Here is a 27,839-nt window from a genome sequence, read left to right as displayed (position 1 = left end):
TTGGTGTTTGCAGCGGTTTTACATTTTTTTTTCACTTTAATATATGTACCCCCTGTACATATATTAAAGTGAAACATTTTTTAAACCGCTGCAAACACCAAGAACGGACGAGTGTGGGCGGAATGGATGATGAGTGAGGGCAGTGCTAACAAGGGTGAGAGAATTAAGAGGTTGGCACCACTGCACTGTGCAATAATGTGCATTTTCTAAGGGACGGGCGAGTGGGGTAGACTGGATGTTGAGTGAGGGCGGTGCTAACAAGAGGGGAAGGGCTGGAGGAGTGAGGACGGGCCCCTCTGTCTGAAGTGCCCCGAGCCCCCTCCCAAAGCCTTAATCCGTCCCTGCCTATGTATTTTCTGCCTTTAAAGACAGCATACTGATGATATACACTATTGTACGATGATCTATTTTTTCTTCTGAATGTATATATTAAAAAGGGAAGGAACACAAACATCACGTGAAATCATCGTGTCATTTTATATTTAATTCATTTTTCGGGAAGGTAGATTACTGAAAGCTTCCAATGTATATTTTCCCCATAGCTCACTAGCTCACTGTTAAAGGGTATAGTATTCCCACTTTATTTATTTGAGTACAAATGCACATATTGCTTGTGAAGAACTACTAATATACTGTACAAGGCACAAATAATTATTTTCCCTTTGTTATGTGATGGAGACCTGACGTAGTTAAGCAATAAGTCATAGAACCTTGCTGCATAAAAGTATCTCCTATTTATTTTCTGTACATACAAATTGGGGCTAAAGGGCTTGGAACCCTGGAGTTAATATCCAAACTCTTTACTTGATATTGTACGCAGCAGTGACCCTGTTGAAGAATGGAGTGGTCCAGGGGAAAAAGGAGGTATGTGATTGATGTAAGTAACAGTGGCTTGAAACGTGTTCGTTCCAAGAGTCGCCCAGGAGAACATTGTCAGATGCAGGGATCACCTATCAGGCCTCAAACCCTTTCACTTGTTTACTTTGCTAAACAAGAACGCTACATATGATTGATCGTTGCAATCTGATGTACTAACTGAACTCCAGCTTAATCAAGACACACACATTTCTCATTTAATGTAAAGAGCTTTGGAGTCCTTTTGGAGAAAGGTGCTCTATAGTAATAAAATGTATTATTATTATTATTTAAAAATGCCATTTGATGTATTGATCTCACACATTGGGGGGTAGATATAGTAAAAGTTCTATAACGGAAAACCTGAGTTGTTTCCCTATCAACCAATCAGATGCTAGCTATATTTTTTACAATGTACTGTAGTAGATAAATGATAGAATCTGGTAGGTTGCCATGGAAAACACCTCTACTTTCACTTTAAAGTTTTAGTACATCTTTTCCCTGAATCTGTACTAATGGTGGATGTTCTGTAACTCGGTTGCGCAGTGCTGTCCCTTCGCGCAGTGTCACCCGGTGTGCTGTCAGAAAGGGGGTGTGGCCTCGTGGGCAGGAGCGTGGCCACGTGGCCCGAACCCTGTGGTCCTGTGTTTCTTACCGGGAGAGGGAGGGTGGGGAGGTGTGTGCAGGAGGTGCGGGGTGACCCCCTTGTGACGCCACTGCAGTGTCGTAACTTCTGATACAACGTAAGCATTTGGCTCTGTGCGCCAAAGAATGTGGTGGAGAGCCGCAGTACAGATGATCTACCCTCCCCCCTGCAGCGAGAGGTCTTGCCTCCGGGCTCCGAGGGTTGAAACTCCTCGTCACTGCTGTAACTTATCAATCGGCGACTCTCTACTTCCTGTAATAACTTACATCAATGTATTCCTCAAAATGTACTTTATCATTTTATTCACTTTTTCAAAGATACAAAAAAATAAAATAAAAATACCACCGCCCTGTGTTATCCTTGACAAGTAGGTTATTATACAACTGTTTAGAATATCTCACTATTTTGGTGCAGAATTCCTATTAGAAAGAACAATCTCTTATTTTCAGGTGCTGTAGTGAAATTGTGCGCAGTCTTTATCCCACTGTGGAGATATTACTGAAGTATTAATACAGTATTATTACATCACTTTTCTTCCCAAGAGCACAAAGCTTTGTACAGAAAATTCTGAAAATGCTGGAAATATTATTATTCTAAAATAAACTTGGATCTTGAACAAAAAAGGAAAAAAAAAAAAAAAGCATCTCTTTTCTAGATAAAAGGTAATAACGTGTACACATAATAGGAATAAAACACAAAAATGTGTCTCGGGTTACAACTTTGCTACCAATCGAATATGAATCGTAACAACCGTCTGCATTGTATGAAAACGAGTCTTTAAAACACTTGGGTTGAACGTTCTTCCGTTAGAGCAGACATTTATATCTTCAGGACGGGTTTGAAACAATTTCTCCAATTGCTGCTAGAGTCCGGTTTCCAGTCTGGCGGTTTACCGGGGAGAAATCTTACAATATAGTGTAGAGTCTGTAATGTTTGTCTCTGTGTGTAAACATCAGCTAACCAGGTAATTGTGCATTTCTCTAGCGTTGATGCTCAAAACCACTCCTGAGTGATTACCTAAAAACACAGAGGGAAAAAAACAGGAAAATAATGAGTACATTTGCCAACCGAGTCTTTCTTGTTTTTGTAAAACACTGGAACAATAAAAGGACAATTTTACAACAAGAATACAGAAAATTAAAGGTGCTGTGTCGCTGTGCTCTTATCCATGATAGCTCATGGAGGTTGGTGCAGTGGTTCGACTGGGGAATAGGGGTGGGGAGTAATATAATAGTGGCAAGATGCATAGGCTGGTCCTTTGTGGGGAAAAAAAGTGCAGATAATCTCGGGGGACACAGGGATGAAAGGAGACATCCACCTAACATGCCACTGACCTGCGATTGGATACTGGCAGGCATCAGTAAAGGGACCCTGTAGCTGCTGAAGATTCCGCCTCTCCCAGAAACTGCAACGCAATGGTGGAGTAGTTCCCAAGGTTGGGCCGTAAAAAAACAAACAAACAAGCAAAATAAAGTATATGGGGAAATGATATAGAGGATGGGTGAAACTGAGAGTTTCGATGACGCTGTAATGGCATGAGATAAATTAAAGGGCCACTAAATTGATTGAGTAGGACAGGCAAACGCAATGCTTTGTCCACAACAGTTTGCCATTGTAAACTTGGAAAGGTTCTGGAAGCTCCCCTAAACACAGATTTATAAATAGGAAGCTTTGTCTGCATGGAGCTTCCCCCATGACTTTCTGAGAAGTTCATGAAAACTTTGGTTATATAAGTCTGAATGTTTCTACTAGCTTTTTTTATACAAAGCAACTTTCAGAAAAGTTTAGTGGTCCTTTAAAAGTAAAATAAAATGAAGCTGTGGATTAAAATGGTGCAGTAAAGATAAACTACTAAAATGCTGAAAACCATGGATAAATTCTAGTCCTGTGTGACAGCAGAAGCCAATAATCCTTTTTGGGTATGAGGCCATGTCCAGTGTGCAGTGAAGAATTTCAATGGTCTTTGAAATAAATCAGACATATCACAGACAACAGGTAACAGAGTATCATAAGGTCACCGAGGGTCCTTAACGAACAGTAAAATTGGGGATTTGCCATTTATGCTTCCGCTTACTTCTCAGTCTATGGAAACACCCCCAGAAAGTCATCCTGTAACTAGTTCTGCAGTTTGGTGGATGCTCTGCATGATGCCCCTGGTGGAAACAGTAATAGTGTAATATAAAAATTCAATCTGCCACTATCCACCGCCTCCATTAAAGTAAAAAAAAAAATGTTCTGGTCTAATTTATTTGTGAATTAATCAAGAGAATGGAGGTCTCATCATTGGTAGGGGTATGCTGGGCCTAGAGAGAGTGGTGCGGCTACAGTCTGCTGCCCAGTGGTGGGACAATCGCTGCCTCAGATCACCGGGTCCCCTGCTCAATCAAAGCCTTGTCTGTTTTTTTTTTTATTTTGTAATGGCACCAGGTGGTGGATAGCTGGAAAAACTACAACATAGGAAACGCTTTATATCAGCAACAAAGTGACACAAGAAGGGAAAGACTTCCCCCTTCTCATGTCACAGAGGAAGTTGGATGTAGGAGGTGCATAGCACAGAAACATTGTGGGATCTGGGCTCCATTTTCCCAGTACATTCAATCAGTTTTGAGGGAACGGGACAAAGGAACTAAGGGGAAATGGTACGGGGGGATTCGACAAAGAGGTCAAGAGAATTAAATCCTGGGCTACACATTTTTATGTGTTTTAATGTTTTTATCACATTGGTCAATTTGTTGCTAGAATAGTTTTTTTTTTTGCAGGTGTGACTGGAGGGTGCAAAATGCATCCCATCATAAATGTGCACGTGAAACACTACGTTACAGTGTCACAACCGCTGACACTGTAACGTAAAGCGCACGTTTGTGCGAATGAAAAGTTGTGAGCAGTCTCAGGAACCTATAGACGGTGTTATCCTTCATGCTTTGTCCTAAAGAAAATCCCTTAGGTGTTATAAAATCCACCGTGCCCTGTGCATTATTAAATACTGAATTCTAACACATAAGGGATTTTCTTATTAGGATGATTATAGTGTTATAATATTATTAGAATAATACTGTGCCTGAGTCTGCTCACGACTTTTCCCTCGTACAAACTTCTGCATAACCACACAAAACACCAAATTATTCCTATAGGAATGATCGACAAATCAAAGCAGGAGAAAATGAGCCTGTTAGGACGATAGCCTGACTCAGAGATGGACGCTAATGCCATAGACGCTGCTGTAGGAAAATACCGTAGGCAAATGTCGCAGACGCTGAGGAATGTATGGAGATGCCCACCTGCAGCTTTGCAAATCCAAAACATCTGCGTATAAAGATGCAGCATAGGATGCAGATAATTTGATTATCTGTCTTCTGAGTAACCTATGGTTGCACAGAATGGATGCGGGAACCGAGACACCGGAACCATTTTAATTGCGTATGGGATCGCAGATGCAGGCAGTGAGTCGCCCTGAAAATGGTTGTGACGCGGCTGCCACTCCCTGTCACCTCCCACAAACGGTCCCTGACTGTCAATCACACCTCGAGAAAACAGTCGCTGCGAGAGGCTACGGTAATTTGCCTTGGCACAAGCTGCTTAGACGCATGCCCAATTTACAATAATCGCTCAACTGCGTCAATATCGGTTTTGCGTACATCTCTGGGTCAGGCCCTTTCTCTTCCCTTTCAGTTAATTGAATTTAAAATGATGTTATCTCATGGATAGGTAGAATACAATCTGTTAAGATGAGCGTTCTTCCTCGGCTCTTGTATTTATTTCAGACCCTTCCAATATATATCCCTCCTTATGTTTTTAAATTCCTTCAGCACCAAACTTCATATTTCATATGGAACCGAAAACGCCCGCGGATTAGATTAAAACTGCTTCAGCGTCCCTCTAAGGGGGGTGGTTTCGGTATTCCTGATTTAAAAAAATACTATTACGCTGCACAGCTTTCTCAATGTGCTCAGTGGTGTAACTTTAAAGTGAGGAGGGTCTGGGTGAATACTGAGGCCGAAGAGCTGGGACTGGCCACTGTGTCTTCCCTGTTATGGCTCTCTAGGATTCATCGCCCCCGGATAGTTTCTTCTCACCCTGCAATTTCCCGTTCTTTAGCGGTTTGGGACTTAATCAATAGATGTTTTAAGCCGGCTCCAAGCCTGTCCCCATTGATACCACTATTTCATAACCCCGCTTTTCCTCCAGGTTTATGTAAATCTTCATTAATTGCTTGGTCATAAGGTGATATTTATTATTTAAATGATATCACCATAGACTCTAATTTTCCACAATTCTCCGAAATCCAAGAAAAAGCAGCAATTCCAACTAAAGATTTTTTTCGTTTTTTACAAATTAGATATTTTCATTCCAAAATTAGCCCGACTCTGACTAGCAGATCCTTAACTTCTTTTGAGTCTCTATGCTGGAACCGACCCTCTACCAGGGGTCTCATTTCTACTATTTACTCTCTGTTAAGTGAGGAAGTAGGTCCTACTCGGGATTCTCATGAATTAGTGTGGGAGCAAGATTTGGGACATTCCATAGATGTTGAGGATTGGAGGGAAATTTGGGATAATGCCACCTCCAGCTCTATTTGCGATAAAATTAAGGAAAATATTTATAAATTGCTATTTAGATGGTATTATGTACCTTCCCGACTAAAAGTAATGTTCTCAGATGTCTCGGATAGGTGCTGGAGGGGATGTCAGGGCGAGGGTACCTTTTTACACATCTGGTGGTCCTGTCCGAAGATAGCTAAAATATGGCAAGATGTTGTCGATCTCCTTTCGTGTTTATTTGAGACAGCTATTCCTTTCGATCCTCAGCATTTTCTTCTTCCCTTGCCACTACCCACCCTATCCCGACACCAGAATAAGTTGCTCCGACATATCGTATCTGCTATGACTTGCCATATAGCAGCTGATTGGTAAAAATCTTGCCCCTTCCCCTATGCAGGCTATAATTTCACGTGTTTGGTATGTTTACAAGATGGAATACATGACCGCTATATTGCATAATACCTCGAAGTCTTTAAATAAAACATGGTCCCCCTGGTTGACGCACCAAAACATTCCATCTCCATTCAACCTTTAAAAGGTCTTTCTTTTTTATTATGTTTAGGGGCATATTCAATTACCCACGGGACCTCTCCCGCGAGTAATTGATGGGTGAAAGTCCCGCGGCGCGGGGTAAAGCTATTCAATAGAATAGCTTTTTCCCCACGTCCAAAAAACAGGACTTCCACGCGAGAACACACTGATTCCGCGAGAACTGCGGAATCAGTGTGTTAATATTGCTCGCGCAAGGCCGAGGTGCGAGGTAAAATCAAACCCCGCGGCTAATTGAATATGCCCCTTAGTTTGAGGGAATTTTTTCTGACTAGAGTCCACCCTACGTCCTCTCCCTCCTCCTTTTTTGTTTTGTTTACTAATTTTATTTTTTATTTTTTTTACTATTTCTTCTATTCTTTGACGGCTGGCCACAACGTTGCTGCTAGATATTTTCTAGTTTTCTGTAATTTTTTTGTATTTAAAATTGACTCACTGTATATTGTTATGTGACTCGATACAGTTTTTGTCATTATAAATATACTTTAAGCTGTTAATGCTTTGGAAATTTGTCTGTATCTTTATATTGTGATTTGCTTAATAAAAAGATGTTAAAAAAAAAAAGAAATTTAAAATGATGATACCACCAGCCATGTTGGATTCACCAATTACACCAAGTGATCATCTCAAACCTCTTTTAGGCCCGTATTCAATTAGTTTTGCCTCGGTGAAAAAGTTCTGCCTACCCGACTTTTTGCTGCCTTCGCCTGTTTGGAGGATGAAAACTTTTCGTGCGCGCTCCCGATTTACTCCATATTCAATTACCAAACAGGCGAAAAAGGGACCCGGCAAATGTGAACCAGGCGAAAAGTGCAGGATGAATTGGGGGAATCACTCTGTACCCCAGAAAAAGATGGGCTGACTTCAGAAATCATTATGGTAGTTTAGTAATAGCCCTAATTGAACTAGTTAGGGTACTTAAGTGGTGGTAATTGCTTGCTATTAGCGTCTAGGTAAAAGTGGTGAAGAATGGCATAAAGCAGTGTTTTTTGGAGAAAATAAGTAGTCCCATCAAATTTGGGGTGCTTGAAAATGGGTACTAGAATATTTTAATGTCTCTAAAGTGAAGTTTTAGAAAAAATAAAATTCCTCCGTCATACAAGCACCTGCAATCCCCAAAACACTTGGCCCCTTCTTAGAGCACCCCCAGAACCTTATTTTGCTAGTTTTTGAAGTTGTCCCCCTACTTTTTTCATTTTCGCCCCAAAATTTCTAAGGCGTTTTTTGGGGTGTTGCAGAATTTTTTTTTTTGTCTTTTTTGTACCAAGAGTTCTGAGTGGTTTCCCAACATCTGCACCCCAAAATATAGATTTTGCACTTTTTTTCTCCTGCTATTCTGTGGAGAAAAAGTTTTGCCTATTTCAGTGCATTAACTCTTCACTTAAGCGAAAACGGACTGGTATTGAATACGAAGATACATTTTCAGGTAAAATTATCTCCAAAAAACAGGCGAAAACGGCTTTTCACCTCTAAATGTATACGGCCCATTGTATCAAACAGGCCATTACTGGCGCACACACGGAACATAAAATATGTTTGCAACACACTGAAAAAAAAAATAAACAAAAATTAGGATGATTACCAAGGTCACACTTGCTGAAATATTCTGTGCATTAGCGCATTTTCCCAAACTCCGCCATTACAGTCCAGGTTTTATGGATATCCATGCTTCACCACAGGTGACTTAATTAGTACCTCAGTCAATTTGATTTAATCATCTGGACTCAAGCATAAATATCCTTAAAACCTGGACTGCAATGGCAGTGTTTGTGAATCTGCGGTAATGCTCGGAATATTTCAGCAAGTGTGACCTTGGTAATCATCCAAACTTTCTTTTTTTTTTTTTTTTAAAGTTTCATTGTTGCAATTTCAATATGTGATTTACCAGCAAATACATGATGGTAAAATTTGCTGATAGTTGTGCTATCCTGAGCAAAATCCAACATTGAAGGAAATTAATCCAACTACATTTATTATGAAAGATGCCTGAATTTGAAAAAAATATATATATTTCAAGGATACAATTTATTTATGTGTATGAATTTGAAAACTTTCATATATTGCACCCCAATCATTAGGTAATAAATATATATAGATTTAATTTTTTTAGTGAAAATATATTTGCAACTTCACCTCTTAACGTAGAAGATTTATTAGTGATAATAATCATGGAGCAGGACATTTAGTCCTCACTTAAAAAGTAAAGTGTAGAGGCAGCCATTTTGAGCATTGATACCAATATTCATGAGAATGAAGCCTATAAAATCACTAGGAACTAGTGCCACTTCTAAGGTATAACTATAAGGCAAATTTGTTACTACTCTGATACAAGCTGTAGGTCAATACAAGTCTAAAATTAGAGTTTTACATTCTGTGGCTACTGTTCTTTTGTTGGGTTTTTTACACAAATATATATGTACGCTGTACACTGATTACCAGTGGTGCGAGTGGCTCCTACGCGCTTAATTGAATCTGTCCCTATGTGTACTCCTAATTAAATTGTAAGAAAAATATTTGTCATGGTTTAAATAATAAGCATCAGTATTTCTATTGACTGTACTATAATTTATATTTCTTATGTTTGTAATTGATATGCTTCAATAAAGAAGAAATTTTGATTTAAAAAAAAAAAATAAGCATCAATATAGCACAGTGGGGGTGGATGTAATAACACTAAAATGTGAATAAACCTCATTAAACTGCAGTGTTCGAAAGTTTGCCAGCATTTCCCATATTTATCAAGCTCCAAAAAGTGAAACTTTCTGGAGCTTGCACCCAATAGGCAATGCCATCTATATATATATATATATATATATATATATATATATATATATATATATATATATATATATATATATAGATATATATAGATATATATATATATATATAGATAGATAGATATTTAAATGTTATTTATTTATTTTTATTCTCATTCTTATTTTTATCTGTATTTATTTACCCATTTTACTTTGTTTTATTTAATCCTATTTATTTTATATACCCACCATATTCGCAAAACACTACACCTAAGCACTTTCAAACATTTTTAGTGTTTCATTTTTTGGGAGGCATAGTCTCAGAAATGTATTGGGTATTCCTGGGCAGTGATTGGAAGGTGGCCATGCAGGCGCACGGAGATGTACCATCTTATGGGGGAGTTTTGTCGCATAACTAGTTGCGAACTCAGGCCCTGATTCAGAGCCGGACGCTCTGACAGAGCGCTCGCTCTGAATCAGGGCCGGCCTTCTGCTTTTTTAGAGCAGCCTCCTGGCCGCTCGCATAGCTGTGGGTAACCACCCACAGCTATAGCGAGCGGCCAGGAAGATGGTCGCGATGGTCAAGACCATCGTGACCATCGGGCTTGCGACGAGACCCTTGTGGTAGGGTCTCGTTGCTGCAAGCCCCAGAGAGATTTCGGCTCTAACAGATGTCACTAGGGCTGCCCCCAAACGGAGGCGTGATGTCAGTGGGGCCGCCCCCAAACGGAGGCGTGATGTCAGTGGGGCCGCCCCCACACGGAGGCGTTCACATGGGAACGCCTCTGTTTGAGCACCCAGTCCGCCGGCCCGCCCACCAAAGGGTGCGTGCTGTCACTCAACATCGACAGCACGCCCCCTTTGGTACGAGACCCGGAGCGATGGTTTGCCCGTCGCTATCCGGGTCTTACCCATGCGCACTGGTCCACCATCGACCCGCTTGCGAGTGCACAGCGCTCGCGAGCGGGTCTGAATCAGGCCCTCAGATGGTTATTCACTTATAATAGAGGCCATACTCTGACTGAGAATCTGCACCTAGCACAGGACTATTGCAAGTTTTGATTGGTGCGTCCGATGGTTGCATCTAAAGATACACCAAGCCAGCTGTGCAAAATGGGCATCTCAGTCCTTACACATACAAAAGCAAGGATGTACACCAGGGAAGGGCTTATACAAGTATTTAGCATAAAATTGCACATGTGACGGCAGCAAGACGCCTACATGGATGCCCCTGCATCCAACTCAGCACCAGCCCCATTATCTTGACATGCAACCACAGTTTTTGTATGTTGTTATTGCTAGTTCCCATAGTAACATGGAAGTAGATCAGGGGCGTATCTATAATGGGTACAGGGTGTTCAGGGAACACGGGCCCCTGGGTCCAGGGGGGCCCCACACCGCACACCCTGCACCCATAATATTACTTACTTCTCTGGAGTCCCACATCGGCGCGGGGGTCCGGCACTGTAAAACGATTGGAAAATGGCCGCAGTGGGCATTTTCCCGTCGTTTGTGCATGCGTCGTACAGGGAAAATGGCCACCGTGGCCATTTTTCCGGAGACCTGTGCATACATTATAGACTCTGGGCACACTCTAGTGCCCAGAGTCTATAACTCCGGTGCTGGCCGCACACAGCTCAGTGCGCTGCCGGCTGCCGGGCAGAGAGGAGGGGGTCCTTGTCGGAGACTGCACACGGGCCCCCTCCTCTCTAGAAATGCCCCTGAGGTAGATGTTCTAAGCCTTGGAGAGTGATGAAGTGGATAGAGATAAAGTATCAACCAAACAGCTCCTAACTGTAATTTTTCAAACACAGCCTGTAATATGACAGTTAGAAGCTGACTGGTTGGTACTTTATCTCTCTCCAAGGTATGATACATCTTCCCCATAATGCCAGTATTTTTTGTTGAATGAACCAATGAGGATAATATTGTATAGTCATCTACGATAATATATTTAATTAAATATATAAATAAACAGAAATTACTATTATTTATTATTATTATTATTTTGATTATTATTATTATAATAGAAATGTATTAGCCAAGTGAAGCAAACAAAATAATTCTTAAAGTTATTCAATTTGAAGTAATAATAATGAGTATAGTAAAGACATGTATAAGGTATGTTGACAAATTAAATAATTATTGCAATATACACATATATATATATATATATATATATACACACACATATATATATATATATATATATATATATATATATATATATATACACACATACAAATTATTTTTTTTTTTTTGTTAGTACTCATACTTTGATTTTTTTTTTTTATGCTGACACTTACAAATGCATAACATACTGTATGCTGATGCTGTAGTTCTAAAATCAAACCAAATGGTCAGTGTAAATGTGGGATAGAATTTTGTATTCTGTTTTTTTTTTATATACAATGCAATGCATTTACACTGTATTTTTTAGAGTTTTGTTTATTTGTTTGACTTTAAGTACATTTTAGACATTTGTGTGAGAAAACTGGGCTAAACTGAAATTTTAGCAGAGAACAAGTCAAATTTGTGGCGTTAAGGATTCATACAGTATAGTGCACCACTACGTCAGTCAGGTATCATGGTGAAGTAGTGGTGCACTATACAGTGTGAATCCTTTACGCAACAAATATGTCTATTTTTCTGCTAAAATTACAGTATTGCCACAAATATCAAAACTAGGTGGCGTTTGTCTTAGGAAAACATTTTACGCTGATAGGACACAAAACGTAAGGTCATTATTTCCCAATCACATATACTGTAAAAAAAACCACACAATTGTATTGGGCGGAGAACAGGTTTATGTTCTCAGTTACCTCTTGCATGTCCTAGTGTTTGCGTGTCCATGTCGTCATCAATAAACTCTTCTCCCTGGATGATATTCTGTGTGTCCTCATTGTGATTTACAGGACTTGTCATCTCCTGTTCCTTCTCATTGTGCATCTGCGCGTAGACGTTCCTGCCTGGCATTTTCCTGTGTCACAAAAACAACCCTTGGTAAACATGAAGCTCACCAGTGCTGCAAGTAGCAGGTAACTGCCACTTTCAGGGAACAAGTATTTAATTAACTGCCGGTCACACCGGGGGAGTTTGAATACTGTAGGACTTTATGACCCTGGAGAGTGAAAGTTTATTTTTAGCCAGAGAAAAAAATAAATGCTTGTTGAAGGATAGAAGAAGGTAGTGAAGACTGAAGGACTGCAGCCCTCCCTTTAGAGGCCTCTGTGAAGAGCAAAGGTTCAAAAACTACTTATACCTTCTGCAGTGAGGTGCACAGTACTGGTGTAAATGAATGCTTTACAAAACGCACCAGGAATTTATTTACAAAGTGCACTGAATACACGGTTCCAACAGGTGTGCCTATATAGTCTGCCCAGCACACTGTAAGGTGCACACCTACTCGGGAGACCCCGCCAGATTTTAGAAATCCTCCAAGATGTAAGGGGGAGGGAGGAAATCTGAGGAGGCGCAAAGTGCAGGAGTGTAAACATCAGACAAAGCCCAACCTCCCACCACATTCCAGCCTCCACTTTCATTAAATAGAACGATTCAGCTTTTCTCATAAAGGGGGAGATGTATCAAGTCTTCAACAGAGCTAAAGTGGAGAGAGATAAAAGTATCATCAGCTTCTGACATTTTACAGGCTGTGCTCGAAAAAAATTACAATCAGAAGCTGATTGGTTGGTACCTTATCTCTCTCTAAGACTTGCTAAATCTCCCCAAAAGGATGGGCTTTCCCTGACATGGTGCATCCGATGGGACCAGTCAGAAATTTCCACTGGGAGGCTGCCAGAAAATAAGCTTCCAGCAGCCACCAATCTCAGAGGGACCTCCCAGCTCCTCTACATCCTTCTATCCTTCCCCAGTGTGTGCTGTGTAGCCAATCACCGTAGGCCGCAGTGACCAGGCAGCCTGCCAGCAGCCCCCACCTGGTGGCTCCAGAGAGGAGCAGCTGACGGAAATGTAAATCCGGCAGCCCTCAGCCCCCCCAGTGTATACTGCTCAGGACAACTAGGTGCACTGTGGTCTCTACTCTGTACGTAGGATGAAACGTTGCGGTAAGAAGCAAACATGGGCGGGAGCACAGCACTCAGTGGGGAGGGTGTCTGCAGTGCTTGTGCTATACGTGACTTAAATACCTCCTATTCATAGTGATACAATATGATAACATCAATTCATTCAGGAGTGTTTACTGAGAGCTTCTATGGTTAGGAGACACCTAAAATACTGAATAAGTGATATAATATCACTCATCCAATGCTTCTTATGCCCCAGCAGTTCCCCTACATGGAGCGCCAGCTGCTGACATAAAGCATCTGACAGCTCCTTACATGCATGGCCTGGGTACTGGGGGTGTGTGGCCAAATCTGGGTTGTGTGGCCATGACCCCTCGAAAAAAAATAAATAAAAAATGAAAAAATACTATGTGTGGTGCTGTCCACAGCAGCTGGCCCGGACCAGCCCAACAGGCCCGGGCAATCAGTACTTGCCCCCATCCCCTTCGCGGTGCCCTTGCTTACAAGTAAAGCTGCAGGCTTCTGTCTTATGCCTGAGCATGGTGTGTGCCTGTGATGTCACAGCCAAGAGTTACATTTCCAGTCCCAGGAGGGGAGTGTGCTGCCTGCTGAGGTAAGCAGCAAGTGTGGGGGCACAACACGAGCAGCAGAGGATGGCGCCTATGGTGGAGGTGGGAGTGCTTCCAAGGGGTGGGGACAGTCGCTACATAAAGCATCCCCAGGGATTGCACCAACTCTGTATAATGAATTCCCTTATCATTCCATATACAACCAGTTGCATATGGTTAGTGTACACCAGGGGTGGGGAACCTTTTTTCTGCCGAGGGCCATTTTGATATACAGTATATAACATTATTTGCGGGCCTGGTGCAGACCATGCCCCTAATGTGTGATGTCACACTGGGGCGGGGCCACAAACGCCGGTGATAACAGCAATACCCGGAGCAGCCTGAGGATGCTCTGGGAAGCTGTAAGGGCAGCGGTGTGACCATCTTAAGGATGCTCCAGGCGGCACTGCTGCATAGATTCTGGCTGCAGGGTGACATTCTAGGCACCCTGATAGCCAGATGAGTCTAGCAGAAAAAACCCGGAGGGCCGGACCAAATGATTCCGCGGACCCGGGTCTGAGGTTCCCCATCCCTGCTGTACACTCTGAAAGACAAACACTGTAAAAATGATTAGAGCTACATGATAAATGCCAGCAATTTAAAAATTAACATTCCCTAATTCATTCCCTTAATTTTGCTGCTGCCTTCAAAACATACGGCCTGGGACAGCTGTCATACAGTAACTTGCCTCATTATAGGTCTCATTATAGGCATAAGATGATTTGCAAACACTGGGATTCATTTTCTGCATGTAAATCCCCATTAACAGAATACTTTCGCCGTCATCATGAGAGACTGTGACAGACTGCTTCCACACCATATTTCATTTCACCTGAGATGGTGCTACAATGTATAATGATTTATGGGGATGCTTTATTGCTAAGGGGGCTTCGCAAATATTTGTACGTTTCTATTAATTCCATTCATTTTTCACAAGCAGCACTGGTGTTAATGTTATTTCCTTTATTCTCCCCAGTGTTCCCCTCAGCTCTGAATGAGATGAGAGTACACCTCTGCAGGAATGTATATTATCTTCCTACCCAGCAGTCCCACTCCTCTGAATCGTACAAGGTCATCTGATGTAATAACACGGGGAGGCTACCGGCGAGGAAGCTAATTCTAGGCACTGTTGATACAAGAGCGGTTCACACTGGGCTAAATCAACACATTTATTAAATCATCGCATCGGAACAGTTCTCTATCCTTCCTTAGGTAATAAAAAAAAAAGTATCTACTGTATTAGCTATGTATGCAAACTCCGTTACCGCTCTATTAATCCTTATTGTGTGAATGACTGGATAGAACTTGCCTTTTGAACTTATAAAGGATGAAAGCTCCAACCGCTACGAGGCATATGGCAAAGATTATCACTATAGCCCAATACCCTCCTGCTCCTCCGATCACCCGGGACTCTGTAATGAAAAACACACTGGTTACGTTAGAAGTACTTGACCAGGGCACTAATGAGAGGTAATTCACTCCTAAAAATGCAATGTGATAGATGAAATCATTACACACTGTGTGGATCCTATTAATACTAACTATATACTTTACTGTTATTGCAGTATGCTAACCGGTGTGCTTACTGTTGTTGTTTAGGGTTATGAAAAGATTGTGGTTACTCTCATTCAGTTATGAAACCTATGTGGTTACATACAGCCACTAGTAAACACCCTAGCCTACCGGTTCTCTGCCTCCTGCATCTCTTACCCAATGTTTCTCACCTTACTCCCCCATTACTCATGCATGGGATCTGCAACTTTTCCCCCCCCCAATTCTTTAGAGCCGCCCAACTCTATTTTCATTTCATCATGGTGCTTAAACCCTATTTCATCTTCTGCTTTTTCACTAAACAGACCTGATATAACATTTGGGGGGGAAATGCATCCAACCTTATAAAGGAGAAGTGGCAAGTAGAGATGTTGCCCATAGCAACCAATCAGCTGCTAGCTAGCAATTCTTAAGTGCATCCTATAAAAGTACAAGCTGATTGGTTGCTATGGGCAACTTCACCACTCTTGACTAGGTTTGGCACATCTTCCCCGTTGTGCTAGATCCACAGACATTGTAGCTGGACCCTAACCGTCAGGGAGACTCTCAGTAAGCCTGACATTGGGCTGTGATGTATCAGTTCATATAGTAGACTGAGCCCAGATCAGGTCTGTAAAGAAATGAAGCGGGTCATTTTGGCACAGGCCAATGTGGCCATGGATGCTGTATAACATTACCTGGATATCGGCGTAGCACCACACAGCATAGCATTATGAGATACTTCCCATATCTGCCGCGGTTCCTCCATTTCTGACTGCAAATGAAGCCCCATAGATAGTTTCTATAGATAGCCTATGGGCTACTGTATCTGGGATTTTTTCGGAGAGGGATCCTCTAGATCCCCCTCCCTGTAATAGCTCTTTGCTGGGCTCTTATCGGAATCTGTCTCCCAGCGAGAGATTCAAAATTAACGTTTTAGGCAAATTTAGCCAAAAAAAAAGTATCCCATTTGCATTTAAAATGCGGATTTGTCATGAATATGCCTCCTATATACCTTGGGTGAACTATTACCCCATATCAACCGTTACTCAACAACAGAAAACCGTTTGATGCTTTCAGAGTGCATGCAGTGATGTGGTTGCTCTTTATATATATTATATAATTACAAAGAGAAGACAAGTGAATTATTTACCTGATTCAGAATCACTTAGTGTCACTAGCACCCAGAATCCACCTCTCAGGAAGAAAGTTATATTATGTGCGTTCAAAGCCTGTTTTATCACAGCTATCCTCTATAAAAAAAATAAATACATAACAATGTACATATATTACCAACAATAGAATGGTGTAGTAAAAATCATCGCTGATACTAAACGCCAGTAACATCACGCATATTATTTCACTGCTTTTAATAAACCGTTATAAGTCATTTAAGAGTTAAGCGTTTGTTTTTAGAATTGAGAATACGGTAAATTACGTGAATATATTCTTACCTGAAAGTGATAATATTTTTGTATCAGTACTAATCCAAAATGCTTTCATTTAACAGCACAACTTGAAAAACTGCACCTCTCTCGTTTCTGAGCAGTATTTGTACTTTGCGATGTATTCCCTATATGACCCAAATTAGGAAGCATCCCAAAGAGGCATTGGTAACATGTGTCTGGTTCTTACTGTACTCCATGTGCACAAAGGGAGCCCCTAACCTAACCCTTCCCCCCCCCCGCTGACCACGGGAGCTTAATGATCTTGACCAGCGGCATCTAGCCACAATTGTCCGTGGTAACAGACAAGAGACACTGGCTCAAATCACATCCACAATCATTGCAGGAGGTATCAGACGCACTTCGACACTGGACATAGCGCCTCACCTGGGCTTGTGATGTCGGTAATTGGACCCTGGAGAACTGGCCACATGTGGCGTGGTCCAAAGAGTCACGGTTCTAGTTGTTTCGGGCTGATGGTAGGGATTCAGTGTGGTGCAGACCCATGAGGCCATAGAACCCAGTTGTCTACAAGGCACTGTGCTAGCTGGTGTTGGTTCCATAATGGTGTGAGGTGTGTTCACGTGGGTTAGGTCCGCTGGTCTGCCACAACACATCATTGACCGGTAACCGCTACGTTGAATTGCTTAGTGACCATTTGCAACAAAGGAATATTCCAGCAGGATAATTCACCGTGTCATCGGTCTCAGGTTGTCCAGAATTGGTCCGAGGAGAATTCTGGAGAGTTTCCGACAAATGGTGTGGCTACCACATTTTCCCGACATTAACCCAATCGAGTATTTATGGGATGTGGTGGAGAGGTCCATTCACACCCAAGAGCCTGCACTTACAAAGATCAGGGAGCTATGGGAAGCTATCCAGATGGCATGGGTCAACATCTCTCCAGAGGTCTTCCATTCACTTGTGGAATCTATGCTACATCGTCTTACTGCACTACGCCAGGCTAGAGGGGGCCCTAACGATACTTTTAACATAAAATTAGAGAAATAAATAGCAAAAAATGCAAAGGAACATAATAATCCCAAGCTGTACAATGAAAGCAATTCTCCCGTCAGCTTCAAATATATAGCATACAGTCTCAAGTGCAACAAAGAAACATCCCAGCTAGCATAGAAGTACTGTATAAAGCAAACAATAAGGCAGGGAGAAAAGAACAAAAAGAACAGGTGAATATGATATAGATTTACCCATATAAACTTATGCAAACAGAAAAGTCTGCTAAGCTTGTGTAGAGAAATAATACATCTGAATACATAAAGAACATGAAATACTGGAACAGGGGGTACTCAGCGAGGGGAGCCCCCACGTCTAAGTACTTGATGGTCGAGCCAATTGATAGCATCCCGAAGAGTGTCCAAAAAATTAGAGCGACCATTGAGACAACTTCAAACAGGCAGGAAAAAGCATGGCATATGGAAACGAAATCGGTATGACATACCGCTGGACATAGGCCCAGTGGATGTAATCCCAACGCCAGAAGGCAGAAGACTGAAGATCCCGACAGGGTAAGTATTTTAACTATCTCTATCCCTCCCCCCCCCCCAAACCTCCTTTACGGGTGCCTATCCCTAACCTCCCCCCTAGTGTTTAACCCTAACCACCCCCTACGGGTGCCTAAACCTAACCCACCCTACCTGCACCGTAAACCTAACCCTCCCGGGGGGTGTCTAACCCTAACCTCCCCCCAGGGGTGCCTAACCCTAACCCCCCCTCTTCTCCTAGCCTAACCCTCCCGGGGGGTGCCTGACCCTAATACCCCCTGGGATCCCCTAAACGTAACCCTCCCCCCCTACTGCTGTCCGCTGCCGACGCCCGGTTTACCTTCATTCGCTATGCCGATCGTCGGGATTTCGGCTGGTGGATGATAGGCGTCGGGATTTAGACACCTATCATTAGTCCCATGCCAGGATTTTACATCCTAACCGCACACCTATGGAAACTGCAATAAAATCTGCAGTGGTGCCCCCCCTGTGCAATGGGCCTGGTCGGATTCCAATGGGCCCATTCAACAAATTGAAGAGTGAAGACATCCCATTTAAATGTAGTAGTCAGTCAGGATTTCAGAAAACGCTCCAGATCAGAGCCCTCCACGTTCTACGGCAAACCAACCAAACAAATGTTATTGTGGTGGTATCTGCTGACAAGCCACCATCTGAGACTCCATAGTTGTTAAAAGTCCCGGGACAGGAGGGACTGTATCCTCCAATATAGGAATCCGATTTTCAGTTTCCCTTATATGTATTTTCTGCATGGTTCTGTCTCATCAACAAAATATCCATGTGAGCCACAGCTATCCGGTCCGTGACCCGTTTTTCAGTATCAGTAATAGTTGGCAGCAATTGCTCCATTTGTAATGCAGGAGATACACACTCATACACAGCAGGAGAAGCAACAGATGGCGGACAGTCAACAGGACAGGAAGCGGGTTCCAGTACAGAAGTGGGCCGTGCAAATATTTCTAACTTCACCGCTGACGCAGAGTGGGATTTCCTGCTCGTGTTGGATAGCAGAAGTAAACACAAGTAACATCAACCCTGCAGTGTCCACTTCACAAAAGTACTCTTCAACAAGGCAAGGAGTACCACAAATACCAGCAGGTAAATACAGATAAAAAGAAAATGGGGTGTCCAAAATACTAGGCAGCAGCAGAAGGATGAAGGAAATACTTGCTGTTAGCTGTTGTCATAAGCTCCGGAGCTACTGACAAGGAAAGGCAACAATCCCTGGTGGCGGCTGCTCCTGCCTCGACGCCGGGGACCAGGGATCCCCCGTACGGAGACTTTCCAGGATCAGGTGAAAGGAAGAGAATGCGGCAGCAGGGTGCCCAGGTTGCCAGATTCTTTGGACGGCACTGCCAGAGCCTTAACAGCCACCCATAGTACAGCAGCGGAGCACCTCCGAGCACATCAAACCAACGCTGAGAGAAACCACGCAGGTCAGGACCCCTACAACTGGGACGTGGGGGGGACCATGAGACCCAGGGATGCAGCAACAGACCCCCGAGACACAGGGCAACTGCAGCCAGCCGGGAGAGAAGTTCCAGAGAACAGAGGTAGCGGCAGGATGAAGAAACAGGCTGGAGAGCGCAGTGCTCTGCGTCCTACTCCATACCTAGCCTAACCATGCCCCCTGATGTGGCCTAATTACAGCAAATGCTATTTTTTTAAGTTTCATAAACCCCAATTACAACACACAAAAAGTTGTATAGAACATAGAAAGCAAAAGGGAAAAATAAACTATGGAACATGTTATAATTTGTCTTCTACCATTATGCAAACTAGGGTTGACCATGGATACAATGTATGTTAGAACAATGCAATTCAAATAAGATAAAATGATTGTGCATTGAATATCTTTAATTAAACTTATCAGATATGGAGACGATTACAGTACCTTACACAATACGATTGCATGATAGATGTATTAGTGGTTCTATACGGAACAAACATCTTTTCAACAGAATTATGCAATCAGCATATTATAATTATGATATGATCAAGGGAAACAAAGCTTTAAATATATTCATCATTTTATCAACAGCAAGTATTTAATCAATCTTCACTGACAAAAGGTTTCAAAATATATACTATTTAAATGAGAAAACAGAGCATGCATATATTAATTCCTAATGTGCACAATATTAATGGCTTATGTCAATACTATTAATATCTATAAATTGTGGTGCAGCTCTCACTCTGAAAAACATGAATCAAGACTAAATACATTTTAGTAGATAAAATATGACTTTATTAAATGTACGCTAATAATAAAATCCAATTTGTCTTATGCTATAATTAACAATTACATTATGTTAACTATTAAACTTTAAAGAGCAGTAAAGATATCAGAGATAAAGATTGAATTTGTGAGGGAGCACAACTGTCATAGGGGGTCATTCAGACCCGTTCACGAGCAAAGGACGCTCGCAAACGGGTCGATGGTCCCCCACTGCGCATGCGCACGACGGAGGGAGCTCCATCGTGCGCATGCGCGAGACCCGGACTGCGACAGCCAAGCTGTCGCTCCGGGTCTCGCACCAAAGGGGGCGTGCTGTCGGTGTTGATTGACAACACGCCTCCTTTGGTGGGCGTGCCGGGGGCGTGCCTGCCAGACGGAGGCGTTCCCATGGGAACGCCTACCGTCTGAAGCCGGCCCCACTGACATCACTAGTGATGTCAGTGGGAGTGATTTTGGCTCCGATAGAGCCAAAATCACTCCAGGGCTTGCGGCAGCGAGACCCTACCGCAGGGTCTCCGTCTCAAGCCCGATGGTCGCGATGGTCAAGACCATCGCGACCATCATCATGGACGCTCGCATATGCTGTGGGTGGTCACCCACAGCTATGCGAGCGTCCAAGAGGACGCTCCATTTTCAGGGAGGAGGGCCCTGATTCAGAGCGAGCGCTCTGGTCAGAGCGTTCAGCTCTGAATCAGGCCCATAGACCCAAGAGGTTTAGAAAAAGTGACTGAGAACAAGGACAATAACTTGTACTCACAATGACCAACATCTCAAGCGTGGACAAATGATCAGAGTTGGATTAACACTCCATGTTGCCCTAGGCAAGACACTGATTTGCAGCACCCTTTCTTTGATTAGTCCGTACCCCTCTATTTACTTATACCTTATACATATACACAATAATCATACTATGCAAAACACTTTGACATCACACACCTGGTACACACGGATTACTATATATAGGTGACACTGATATTAGACACCTATTCAACACTAGTATATCCCTCACCATGCTCACCAGCTTTTCCCTCACATGCTCTGCTCCCCACCAGCTTTTCCCTCACATGCCACACTGCTCACCAGCTTCTCCTTCATACACCCTCTACCAACCAACATTTCCATAATATGCTCTTATGCTGATCAGCCTTTCCTTAACATGTCACCGCTGACCACCATCTTTACTCTCACATGCCAGACTGCTCACTAGCTGCTTACCATCAAGTTTTTCTCTCACCTGCTTTCCATTGGACACGTGTCGCCATTAACCATACACATAGACTCAATCACATGCAGGTGAGCACAAAAGGTCAGAGGAGCATGTATTGGGCTCCTCCAATCACAGCTCAGCACACGGTCCACTGACCTCTGGTGCTCATCATCATGTGAGTTAGTTATTAGAGAGACAGATCAGCAGGAGCAGTCCTTTCTGCTGCTCTGACAGATTTATCCCCGGCCTCTGTCATTCCATATACCCTTCAGACGCAGGACCCATGGCATGATCTTAAATCTGGATGCATTTAAATGGTCGTCGAAGGATGGCAGGTGGACCCCCTAGAACCAAGCATGTATTAGGCAGAAACCTATCCATCCCTGCAAAGAGTAGGAAACTTTTACAAATATTAGTCTGAATCTTAAAAGATGCTATTTTATATTAGTTCATTTTAATTTTAGTGGTTCTGTCATTTCAAGCAATGACACTGTCAATTTGTGACTGCTTTATAAAGACCAGTCTTCATTTTTTATTTTATAATATTATTTTCTGCCTATAATTTAAGATGTAGATGAATCCCAGATTAACAGAATGTTTACAATCACACCTCTATCTCTGTATTTGGCACCCAACAGGAAGCAATCAGTGGAATTTGTAGACATCATACAGATGTTTATTTGCCATATAACTGCTTTGGAGGAAACAATCAATCTGCCCTTTTCTAGAGGGTCCTACTGCCCTACATATTCACTGTCTACCACATTACTCCAATAGGCGACTAGGGAAAGATAGTACGATTACAACATCGTAACTGTACCGTCGTTCCCCATCCCCTGCAGTGTCTACACTTAAGGATTAGTCGTTCAGTGTAGGCACCCTCCCTCATCCCCAAACATGGCCAATCTGTCGTTATCAGCAGATTGACCGGCATGTGCGGCGAAGATTGATGTCAGAAACGACCAGCGGGAGCGCGCATCGCTGGTCGTTTCCGACATTATAGTGCACGATTTGTGAGTGACTGCACGATTACGATTTCGTAATCGTGCAATCGCTCATTAATATCGCCTAGTGGATGTGCTCCTTTAGTTATGAGTGGAAGCTTATCTGGATTGTGGACAGATCTGCAAGGTCTACCCTTAGTATCTATGAGCTGTACCTTGTCTGTCTGGACGCTTCTCCTCCTCTTGGGTTGATTAATAGGCGGAAGTAGATACAAGTCAGCGGTTGTCGGTAGTCCTGGCTTCACCACCGTCACCAGAGTTTGTTCAGGTATATTAGTTTCCTGCAAATATATGATGAAAACACTTAATGAATACCATATACTAATACCCCGTTACGGACGCTGCATAATTATACGTGTAAGTGGAAAATAATATGGATGGTTTTTATTTATCAAAAATGATGAGGGGTAATCTGTGGATTTTATTTCCATGAAAATATGAGATATGGTAAGAACTTACCCTTGTTATCTCTATTTCTACGAAGTCCATAGGGTTCCACAGGATACCTTGGGGTATAGGTGTGACGTCAGTCGCAGGGCACCAAAGAGTTAAGCTTTCAGCCTCCCAGGATGCACTAGGTCCCCCTCCTATACCCCGCCCCCGGGCCAAGGCACCTCAGTTAGTTACCAAGCCATAGGCCGGAGGAGGAGAAGGAAGAGAGAGAACAAAGATCTGGACACATACAAGAATCACATTCTCACCAGAGGGAGACGGAAAACCGGTGACCAGAGCAAAGCCCATCTGCAGCACAGGTGCGACAGGGCGGGAGTCCTGTGGAACCCTATGGACTTCGTAGAAATAGAGATAACAAGGGTAAGTTCTTACCATATCTCATATTTTCTACTTCAGGGTCCATAGGGTATCCACAGGATACCTTGGGGATGTCCCAAAGCAGTATCCTTTAAGGGTGGGGACGCTCCTGTGCAGAAAGGAGAATCCGCCGCCCGAAGGAAGCATCCTGAGAGGCGAAGGTGTCAACCTGTAATACCTCACGAAGGTATGGACAGAAGACCACGTAGCAACCTTGCAGATCTGAACTGCCGAGGCACCACGTCGAGCTGCCCACGAAGGACCCACAGACCTAGTGGAATGAGCCTTCAGAGAAGGAGGGACCGGTAGGCCTTCATGAAGATAAGCTTCAGAAATAGCCATACGGATCCAGGCTGCCAAAGTTTGCTTTGAAGCAGGCCAACCCTTTTTACAGAAGCCATAGAGGACAACAAAGCGTCCGACTTCCTAAACAAAGAAGTGCGGTCAACATAAGTCCTTAAGGCCCGCACAACATCCAAAGAGGCCTCACCCACGGAAAGACCCGGTGAGTTAAAGGCCGGAACAACTATTTCCTCGTTAACATGAAACTGGGAAACAACTTTGGGAAGAAACTCGGGCCGAGTGCGGAGCACTGCCCTGTTCCCATGAAAAACCAAGAAAGGGGGTCTACAAGAAAGAGCCCTTAACTCAGAAACACGTCTGGCTGAAGCAACGGCCAGAAGGAAAACAGTCTTAGCTGTTAGCCATTTAATATCCACTGAGCCCAGTGGTTCAAACGGCGGTCCTTGGAGAGCCCTCAGGACCACAGCCAAATCCCAAGGCGCCACAGGTGGAACAAAGGGCGGCTGAATACGGAGAACACCTTGCATAAAGGTGCGCACATCCGGGATTGTAGCAATCCTACGGTGAAACCAGACAGATAGGGCCGAAACCTGTACCTTCAAAGAAGCAAGGCGAAGCCCATGATCTAGTCCCGCTTGCAGGAAGGCGAGAATCCGAGACAGACGAAACTCCCGCGGTGCATAACCTCTCGGTCGACACCACTGGAAGAACGTATGCCACACGCGATGGTATATCCTCGCGGAAGACGGTTTCCGAGCTCGTAACATGGTACGCACCACAGAGCTGGAAAACCCCCAGGACCTCAGCATGGCCGTCTCAACAGCCACGCCGCCAAAGACAGCCGAGTCAGGTCCGGGTGAAGACAAGGACCCTGAGACAGAAGGTCCGGTCGTAGCGGCAACCGCAGAGGACTGTCCACGGACAGACCCTGAAGGTCTGAGAACCAGTGCCGTCTGGGCCACGCGGGAGCTATCAACAGGAGCGTCCCTCCTTCCTGTTTGAATTTCCGGATTACCCGTGGAAGAAGGGAGACCGGAGGGAACAGGTATGCGAACCTGAACGTCCACCGGACGGACAGAGCATCCACCAGAGACGCCCCTTCGTCTCTTGTGCGAGACCCGTACACCGGCAACTTGTTGTTGTACCGGGACGCCATGAGGTCGATTTCTGGAAGACCCCACCTGTCCACCAGTAGTTGAAAAACGTCCGGGTGCAGGGACCATTCCCCTGGATGAACGTCCTGGCGACTTAGAAAGTCCGCCTCCCAATTTAGCACTCCCGGGATGAAGACCGCTGATATGGCCGGAAGATTGCGCTCCGCCCAAACCAGGATCCGAGAGACCTCTACGAGAGCCGCCCGACTGCGAGTTCCTCCTTGCCTGTTTATGTAGGCCACGGTGGTAGCATTGTCCGACTGGACCTGCACCGGGTGACCCTGGAGAAACCGCTGTGCCTGCAGGAGAGCATTGAAGACCGCACGGAGTTCCAAGATATTTATTGGAAGCTCCGCTTCTGTCGGTGTCCACCTGCCCTGGAACAAGTGTGGACCCGAAACTGCTCCCCAGCCCCGAAGACTGGCGTCCGTTGTCAACAGGACCCAATTTGGAACCCAGAACGGACGTCCCTTGTTGAGGTGGGTCGTCTTTAACCACCACGCAAGGGACAGGCGAACCTCCGGGGTGAGCACAATCGTCTGGAACTTCAGAGACTGAGGCAGCCCGTTCCACTTGGACAGGATCAGGTGCTGCAGAGGTCTGGAGTGAAACTGGGCGTATTCCACCATGTCGAACACCGACACCATGGAGCCCAGTAACCTCATCGCCGAGTGTAAGGACACCCGGCGGCTGTGCAGACAACTGCGCACCCTTGACTGTAAAGCAGAGATCTTGTCCTCCGTCACGAAGATCCTTTGCTGTCCCGAGTCCAATAAGGCTCCAAGATGCAGAATCCTCCGAGACGGGATTAGAGTGGACTTCTGCCAGTTGATTAGCCAGCCGTGCCGTTGCAGCAGTGCAATGGTCAGGTCCAAGTGGTGTAACAGGAGCTCTGGAGATCCTGCCACCAATAACAGGTCGTCCAAGTACGGCAACATGCGGACTCCTTGCAGCCGCAGAGAAGCCGCCATGACCGCCATAGCGTCCTGTATGTCCAATGACACCATGTAGTCCCCAGGTTCCAGCGCCAGAATGATGGACCGTAGGGTCTCCATCCGAAACTTCGGGACCCGCAAAGACTTGTTGAGTGCTTTGAGGTTGAGAATCGGACGATATGACCCATTGGGTTTCTGTACCAAAAATAGATTTGAATAGAAACCCTGGCCCCTCTGGGAGAATGGAACAGGCACTATAACTCCAGCCTGGAGCATAGTGTGCAATACCTTCCGCAGCTCCGTAGCCTTGTTCCGGTCTGATGGTAGACCCGTGGTGAAGAATCGAGCCGGGGGTCTGTGCCAGAAGGAGAGGGCGTACCCGTGAGAGACCACCTCCAGAACCCAAGTGTCTGTCGTAGTGAACGACCAACACCGGGAGAACTGCAGCAGGCGGCCTCCCACCCTGGGATCCCCCAAGGGGAGACCCGGACCGTCAGGCCGCAGGCTTGTCATCTGGCTTGGGGGCCGGACGTCTGGTACTCCATGCCTGTTTCCGGGGCTTGACCGATTTCTTAGGGCCAGCCTGTCGAGGAAACGACTGTGGTTTGGGCCTGCCCTGGGCCCTAGATGACCGAAAGGACGATGGTCCAGAACCAGAAGGAGCAGCGGCCGACGGGAGACAAGCAGATTTGGCTGCCGCCAGCGTGGCCACAATCTTATCCAGATCCGGACCGAAGAGAACTTCTACGGTAAACGGCAACGCTTCCAGACCTTTCTTGGATCTGCGTCCGCCTTCCAGGATCGCAGCCACAAGGTGCGACGAGCAGCTACCGCTGCTGAAGAAATTCTAGACACCAGAGTACTAATGTCTAGAGCCGCCTCGTTGATGTAGGTGGCCGAATCACAGAGATTGCCAATCAACTCCGCCTGTTCGGCCGGACAGTCGGATTCAAAAGAAGCCTCTAATGAATCCGCCCAGCGCTCCATCGCTCTGGCAACCCAGCAAATGGCCATAGCCGGCCGTGCTGCCCCCCCCTGCAAGGGAATAAGCGGACTTCAGGCAGATTTCTACCTTGCGGTCCGTAGCATCCTTAAGGGAGGACATGGATGGCATCGGCAATGTGGCACTACGGACAAGACGGGTCACGTGAGAATCCACCTGTGGAGGGGATTCACACTTAGCAAAATAATTATCCGCGAACGGATAAGCCACCGCCAGGCGTCTCTGCGGCTGGTATCTTTTGCCAGGTTGTTTCCACGCCTCCTCTAAATGGTCCACCAACTGACCCGAAAGAGGAAAGACTGTGGCATCGCCCTTCACATCTTTGAAAAAGGCATACTTAGATTTAGCCGCTGGGGGAACTTCGTCCTCAATCACCAAGGCTGTGCGGACCGCCCGAATAAGTCCAGGAATATATACTTTGGACTTAGCATCAGCGTCCTTAGTATGGAAAGGTTCCTGATCGTAAGGATCCAGAATCTCCCCATCATCAGACGTCCCTTCGTCATCCTCATAAGGAGCGGACAGAGACGCCACCGGCCTTTTATGAGGCCGCATCACAGACTCCCCTTGCAACACATCCGACAAGTGCTGTACAGAACTCGTCAGGGAGTTAACCCACGCTGGCTCCTGAGAACCCGGGAGCGGGGAAATAGGGAGACTGTGGGGTACCACCAATTGTCGTGGGAACCCCTGCATGGGTGACGACACCACAGAC

At 44.6% G+C, this 27,839-nt stretch overlaps 1 protein-coding gene across 2 annotated transcripts in view; it reads right to left on the bottom strand.

Annotated features, from left to right (window-relative positions):
* Positions 1-1,785: 1,785 nt before the first annotated feature.
* Positions 1,786-27,839, bottom strand: part of SORCS2 (sortilin related VPS10 domain containing receptor 2) — a 1,055,028-nt gene continuing 1,028,974 nt past the window's right edge. Inside the window, exons 23-28 of one of the 2 annotated variants that reach the window (XM_088473883.1) lie at positions 23,075-23,200; positions 16,658-16,757; positions 15,284-15,386; positions 12,167-12,324; positions 2,836-2,906; positions 1,786-2,518 (exon numbers count right to left, since the gene is read on the bottom strand). In XM_088473883.1, coding sequence (XP_088330009.1) covers positions 2,495-2,518; positions 2,836-2,906; positions 12,167-12,324; positions 15,284-15,386; positions 16,658-16,757; positions 23,075-23,200 — 582 coding nt within the window. In that variant the 3' untranslated portion in view covers positions 1,786-2,494. The remainder of the gene's footprint in view (positions 2,519-2,835; positions 2,907-12,166; positions 12,325-15,283; positions 15,387-16,657; positions 16,758-23,074; positions 23,201-27,839) is intronic. The other variant, XM_088473884.1, reaches the window with a different exon arrangement.

The sequence above is a fragment of the Taudactylus pleione genome, unplaced genomic scaffold (assembly GCF_031769625.1).
Source record: "Taudactylus pleione unplaced genomic scaffold, aTauple2 ptg000143l, whole genome shotgun sequence".
NCBI lineage: Eukaryota > Metazoa > Chordata > Amphibia > Anura > Myobatrachidae > Taudactylus > Taudactylus pleione.
Note: the sequence above shows the minus strand (reverse complement) of the source record. Positions and strands in the feature narration are given on the sequence as shown.